The following is a 7160-nucleotide window of genomic DNA, read 5'->3' as shown; positions in this document are numbered from 1 at the left end:
CATTGTTTAAGCACTGCTTCCAGCCAAGAGTGATGCCATATAAGCCCTATAGCTGCAGAAAAGGCTAACATTGTTATCTTTTTACAAAAAAAACAAACAAAAAAAACAAACAGTTAAACATGAGAGGTTTTTGGACCAATTTTGTGTTCTCCATTCTTTAAGCACCGGTTTGAGCACCGTTTAAGCACCGGCACCGTTTCAAAAGTACCGGTTTGGCACCGGTATCGGATAAAACCTAAACGATACCCATCCCTAGTCACAAGCACTTCCTGTTTGACTCTCACGGAGCTTAAAGAAAACCAGTTTGCATTTTCAGTGGGGGAGGGTTCAGTATCTTTCTCTACAAGAAATCAGTTTTAGAGCAAAGCTGTTTTTTTACTTTCTAAGTAGATTTTATTTTGAGCTTTTTAATTATTTTTTCACTATTAAACTCCGTTTCAGTTCATTATTAGAATGGATTTGCAGAGTTTCAGTTTATATTGTTCAAGTTCGTTTAGTTTTATTTCGGGGTTGGTTTTAGTCTTCTTAATTATTGTAACATGGAGGGTATTTTTTGTATCATAGGCACACTTTACAAAAAGACGTGAGGTTGAGAGTTTTGTTGACGAGGTGAGTTTTGGGAAGAGTAGATCTTAGAACACAAAACGCTTGAAGGCAGCCAACTCGGAGTCATGTGAACATCCCAAGTCTGGACAAACAAAGCCTCGTGAGGCAGGAAGTGTTGAGAAAAGCAATCAAAATGATAAAGACAAAAACTACGAATATTTCTTGCTTTTAAATTGATTTCAGTTAACTGAAATCTTCTTTCACTGAGTAAATATGCTCTTCAGCCCCAGGCATGAGCTCAGGCTTTAGACACACCCCTGTGAACTTTTTCATGTCTTTGTTAAATCTACATTGTTTAATGCTGTAAACATGGATTCTGAGGAAGCATTGAAGCAGTGCCGAATTTTTTATGGGATGACTGTTTTGTACCTTCGGGGTGGCAACACGCGGTGAGGCTGAACCTTTCTTTGCAGCCTCCTCCTCCTCTTCCAGCCCCATATGCAGACGAGCGTAACCGCCCTCTGCGATGGAGCGCTGCCGGAGTCGCCTCCTGTTGGGGTCATCTGACGTGAACTCCTGCTTGTCTGAGGGACTTTCATCTGCAGAAGGTTCCTCGTCCTCCAGCGGCAGGAACTCGTCTATCTCCACCTCCTTCCTCACCTTTGCTGGACGTCCTCGTTTGCGTTTCTGCGGCAGTGGTGCTGGTTCGACCCTCTGCTCCTCTGTAGTGGCCTCCTGAGTTGGCGTCACCGCTGCAGGAGCCAGCTGGGTGACCTCCAAGGGGCTCTCTTTGTTCAGTTCCACGTTTATGACAAATGTTTCTGCCTCTGCGACTTGTGGCTCTTCCATCGCCAAACATGCGGACACCACGGCGAGGGATTCGCTGGCCCCGGCCTGCCCACTGTGGGTGACCACAGTCATCGTCTCCCCCTCCAAACCTTCAGCATCCCCTGAAATAAGAGTGACGGTCTCGCCCGGTTCCACCTGCCCGGTGTGTGCAATCAGGGCCACAGTCTCGCTCTGTCCAGCCTCCCCGCTCTGTACTTCCTCTCCTTCTACTGTCTGCGTAATGACCGCCACCGGTTGCTGGATGCAGCCGTCTTCAGAGGGTGTAACAAAAGTCAATGTCTCGCCTGACACGGTGACGCCGCTGTGCGTGACTAATGCCTGTCCGTCACTCTCTATGGTCACCATGTAGGTTTCAGAGTCATTCTTCGGCTCTTCCTGAGTGGCCGGCTTGCTCGACAACACCGTGTGAACGTCTCCCCTCTGATACACCGTCAGCTTCTGTTCTTCCACCTGCTTATGTACCGACTCGCAGATCTGCAGCACCTCGGTCATCAGCAGGTGTCGGGCGAGGTTTGCGATGTCCGCCATGATGCAGAAGTTAAACGTAAGCGTGGATGTGTATGCAAAGTCCAGCAGCGGGAGGAAGCTGGCTTTGGTGAACCCTGCAGGAAGAAGGAGGAATGTTAAAGCTGGGCGAAGGAGGAAAACATCCAGCAAGGAATAAAAAAAAACCCAAAGTGCTCACCAGAGAGGTCGACGACCGCTTCGTGCGTGGACGCAGCGCCTTTCTCAAAGAAGAGCTCGTTGAAGTACTCGCTGCACGCTGCCAGCACAGCTTTGTGCGCACGGTACTCCTCGCCTTCGATCAGCAGCGTGATGTCACAGAACTGATTGTTGAGACGCTGCTCGTTGAGTTTGTCCAACATGGTCTGGCTGTGTTTGGACAGGAACTGATTGACCACGCCTTTACTGTCAACCTGAAAAATAAAACACATTTTAGGGAAAAGCATCAGTTTTATTCAGAAAAAAAAAAAACAACCTCTCCCACATGCAAACTTCAACTTTTATTCTCTCCTCCCTCCCACACCAAGCATGATCAATTTACTACCGAGTGGTCAGCTCTTATTTTGAAAGTCCAGCCAATGCTAACCAGATGAGCCAGGCCCTTCCTGCCTCCTGTTTTTTGCTGGTTGGCAGTCTCAGATGTTGGACGGCTGCTTCCAAAGGCAGGAATCTATCCAAGCTAGCAGGATCCTTTCAGTCATGAATTCAGGTGTGCTACAGATGGTGATAACACCTCCCAGACTTGTCTTCACAGTGCAAGATTACAATTTATTAATCTATCACTGGTATCAGATCTGTTTTCACTGTCTGCAGAATCCTGAAGCGCGATGGCGGTCCTGGTTCTGTTCTTAAGATCATCTCTCAGCTAGAGGGACTACAAACTGCAGTTCAAGATGGAGGAGATTGAGCTGAACCGCAGCCATTTGTCATTTTGGGACACACACACCCATTCCTGCCCGTCGTCACCCTTCCCTACCCTTCATTTAACTTGAGCCAAGATGGCTGGAAATGAGCGTCTGCTCAACAAGATCTAAGCAGAGGAGGTAAGAGTCGCATTAATGAGGGTGAACCTGTGAAAGCGACTCATGTCTTCAAACGCACCACAAACACGCCCTAATCCAGAGCCAAATTCTAGGGACCACCCCTGATGTCTTTGGAAAGTCAAAGAAAAGCATCAGTAACACCGTGACTTTTGTTTCATCAATGATGAGTCATGTCAAATAATCAACATGCAGCACAAACAACCATAAATGTGTGGGAAACACTGAACGAGACCTCTGATACTCACAAACACCAGCTCATGCTTCGGCGTCCCCTTCGCCATCTTGGACCTCTGTTGCTGAGAAGAATCTGTGAAAAATACATTTTCCTCTCCCTCTTCTTCTTCCTCCTCCTCTTCTTCGTTGGAGTTGGCAGCAGTCTTGCGTCTGCCCGGTCGGGAGAACAATCGCTGCCCCGAGCCGTCATCTGTGCCCCGCTTGCTCTGACAGTGAGCACACTCCCTGATGTGGTCTTTGACGTGCTTCAGGATCCCTAAGGGGGATGCATGACAGCGGCTGATCAATACCAGAAACTGATTTGTTCTACACACGTGCGAAAATTAAAGCATGTCCTGTCACGCCTGTAGCAGTAAAAGGAATCATTTCCTGACTGGTGGTGGATTAAAATCAGGCAGGTTTAAGACAAGGGAGGCTTATTTTGAACACTGAATCATAAAAAGCTACTCCAAGAATAAAAAGATGGATCTGAAATGAGGACTAACCAATCCAGGGCACACAGCTGTTTGCAGCTGTGTGCCCTGAGCCATCTCGATCTGTCCAATAACCTCAGGGCATCGTTAGAAAACGCTTAAATTTGCCTTTCTGCAGTTTTATCGGTGTGTGCAGTAAACAGAGACCTCCTCACTGCATCTGTGCTTGTTTGTGCAAACGCTGGATCGCCTGTCCAGGATATCTGATCTCAATGTACACATTACGATTATTATCGGACAGTTTCAGAGCAGTACATTTTTGAGGTTCTCTTTGGTTCTACGCAGACATGTATCTGATATGTGTCCGAAGCAAGCACAAGAAGCGATTCGTTTTCTCCTTTATATTAATTTAATATTCCCTTCTAATAACATCCATCCGCTCGAAACCAATCTCCTCATTGGCCGCTAGATGGCGACAGGGAGCAGTAGTGAGCATGCGTTTCTGCAGGCAGGCTCATCGTATTTATTTCCACCGGCTCATTCACACTCCTCACACTAACTATGAGCCGCACCCCTCGCTCTCTCACCTCTCCACCAGTACTTCTGGGAGATGACTTCCCAGGTGAGCTGCTGGTTCAGGTGCTCTCCGCCCATCATAATGTGCGCCTCGTTGATAAGTTCCTTCCTGCGCTCGTCCTGCAGCACCACCTCCAGCTCCGTGAAGTCATTCTGGCCCTTCAACCTGCGCTGATAAAATAGGGTCCCATTCCGCACCACGTAGCAGGCGGCCGCCTTGCGGATCTTCCTCTTGGTGTTCCCGGGCGTCCCCGGCGCGTACGGCTCCCGCTCGTCGGTAAGGTAGCGTATGATGGCCAAGTAGCTTTCCTCACACGACATGTCCGAGCCGAGCCGCGCTTCTCAGGCTGAACTGTGGATTTTTCTGGAAGAGGAGGGCCCTCCTCAGCTTACCGAAATCGGACGGAAATTTTTCGACGTCGCTCGGATCGTTGCTAATGCGAAATAGAGCCGCTACAACCGCATTTCAAATTATTTGCGAAGGTGGAACTGCAGTTCGCAACCGACTGGGGAGAAATGCCCGAACAGACAAAATGGCTGCTGCACAACCGGATTTGGCGTAACAGGGGCGGAAGTACGCAAATGTTTTCCCTGCCACAAGAGGGCACAATGTGCAAAGCTTTAACGTCATGGAAAAGAACCCGAGCAATTTAAAAGTGTATTTATTTTTTATTTATAGATGAAATATTTGCACTTAAATCTTTATTATTCTTTAGTGGGCGTAACAAAACCCACAGTCTCGCCTGACACTGTGTAAGGACATGTATTGATCTTAAATTGTATTTATTTAAAAATATAAATTAAATCCCACAAATAAATATTTAACTAAATAATTATATGTATTTATCTTGAATTTATTTTGTATTTGTCTAACTAAATAACTTTAAGATGAATGTTTATAATTATAAGTAATATTTGAAAAAGAAAAAAAGTAAGTATGTATGTATGTATGTATGTGTGTGTGTATCTGAGGAATTGTGTGGTTCTTGAAGGACCAGCAGACCATAGGGGGGCGCTGTTGCACATACTCGCTATTACAAAAAGAAATTAATCATTCCAGGGCTTCACCACAGCGTCATATTTTCACAGAGTTACCCTGGGCTGACAGGGAGGGGGGAGACAAAGTAACACTTGCAATCTCATCCTTGTTTCAGATCCAGAGCCTGATGTTTGGTCATTACATTTTTTACTGCTTCCTTTGGTGCTTTTCATAAAGAAAATGGAATCAATCTTGGATTTCTAGACTGTTTAAATATCATAAAGCTTCAAATGAAGTGCTGCTGTTTCTTCTTTTGCCATTCCTATCTCGCTTAATTTCCCATGCAGAGTTGATCTGACGTATCCGGTTCCCTCTCCTGTGAGTCAGAGATTTAATATTGTTTATTCCCAGTTGCTGCTGGCAGACGCCCCAACACGTGTTGCAGAGTGTTTGTGGGAGCGCTGGGGAAAAAAATAAGATCTTTTGCATCCTGTCAGTGTGTTTCTGTGTCACATGACGTTTGTCTGGTCTCTCCAGTAATAACTAGAGGATTAATAGCAGGTGAATCTAAAGTATGACACCTTCACAGGGAAACATGAGCTGCCTGTGTTTCCTTCATCACGTCACAGTTTGATGCCCACTTTGCACATCTTGTCACTTCCTCTTTGGCTTATTGGCTCCACCATTAATCTCCTTCTCCTTTGTACTATTGTTTAGCTTAATGCAGGTTTCCTGGTCTGAAGACAAAGGCACCTATTACTCAGAACAGGAAGGCTGGTGTAAAAAAACAATACAACACCAGCTAAGAGAGGTTCTTTGTTCAGTCAAACGTTTCAGGATCATACAAACAGGAAGCTTTCTTTTTATATATGTGTGTGTATATATATACCCCCCAAAATCTACGAGGCAGCATTATGCTAAAGACATCTCCACTGATGATGCATGTCAGACAACTGAGAGGGTGTAGGCTCATTTAAATACTGACATTGCTTTAAAGGCTATTTTATTTTGTCTAAATTTTTATGTTTTCATTGTAATGTTTCTATAATGTCACCTTATCCATAAACAATATAGCATAAAGCCTCCACAGAGTTCCCAATTCTTTAAAGCGAAGTCGCTTTAGAAGTGTCGTAAACCTGTTTATTCAATATCCAGCAGGGGCCGACTCCTGATTGGATAACGTGGCTCTTAGTGCAGTGGGTTACACTTTGCCTAAACAGCAAAATATTCCTGGGATATAAATCCTTCATGGTTACTTCATGAAAGACTTACAAACTCTTGTCAAATCAAACATGTGGCGCAACCTGCTGTGGCGCCCCCTTGTGAGTAAGGGAGCAGCTGAAAGTAGGTCTAAAACGAGCATACTGCTCATTCCGACACAGTTTTGATGCGTTTAAGGTCTCAGTCAGTAGTTTAACATCTTAATGCGTCAGATTAAGTTCATTATATAAATTTTTATGAACAACGTGTGGATAGCCACACCTTTAAAGCTCAGTGATATACTTTATGTGGTCCGATCATTCTGAATAAACAAAAAGAAAACGATTTTGTTGAATAACTGAGCGTTGATTCCAGGTGGATGGATTTTTGCTTTGGGATCACTTTTTTAGATCGCTACTTTAACCTTAAGCCGAAAACCAGGTCTTTTCTTACTGCTTTACCCTGACAGCAGATAACATCTTTAACTTCAGAGTCATTTCTTTTGTACAAGAAGCTTCCATGTAATCTGTATGTCCTAATGGACCCTCTTCCTCTGTTTATTAGCCACTATCATCGATTTCCCCAGCTTCATAGTGAATCACAGAATGGAAGATTATCAATAAAAGCCTCCCATACGAGCAATTTATGTGCTTTCTCAACCGGAGTTGTACATTTGGACTAAAAAGCCTGCTCATTTATGGTCAGACATGCATTCAGAATTCAAAGATGTACTCATCCTCAGTGCACATGTTGTAACAAAGAAGTGCACATTGCATCATGTGATGCATAGATGTGCATGAGCCAAAAAATCTCATG

The 7160-nt window shown here is 44.9% G+C and overlaps 1 protein-coding gene across 1 annotated transcript in view; it reads right to left on the bottom strand.

The window, feature by feature from the left end:
• The window catches only part of zbtb11 (zinc finger and BTB domain containing 11), a 10507-nt gene extending 5702 nt beyond the window's left edge, over window positions 1-4805 (bottom strand). Inside the window, exons 1-4 of the mRNA XM_005727157.1 lie at window positions 4177-4805; window positions 3188-3432; window positions 2081-2312; window positions 976-1997 (exon numbers count right to left, since the gene is read on the bottom strand). Of these exons, the coding sequence (XP_005727214.1) occupies window positions 976-1997; window positions 2081-2312; window positions 3188-3432; window positions 4177-4486 (1809 nt within the window). The 5' untranslated portion in view covers window positions 4487-4805. The remainder of the gene's footprint in view (window positions 1-975; window positions 1998-2080; window positions 2313-3187; window positions 3433-4176) is intronic.
• Window positions 4806-7160: the final 2355 nt, after the last annotated feature.

This window comes from Pundamilia nyererei, unplaced genomic scaffold (assembly GCF_000239375.1).
Source record: "Pundamilia nyererei isolate P.nyererei 1_Seehausen unplaced genomic scaffold, PunNye1.0 scaffold00023, whole genome shotgun sequence".
NCBI lineage: Eukaryota > Metazoa > Chordata > Actinopteri > Cichliformes > Cichlidae > Pundamilia > Pundamilia nyererei.
This window is presented reverse-complemented; position numbering and strand designations above follow the sequence as displayed.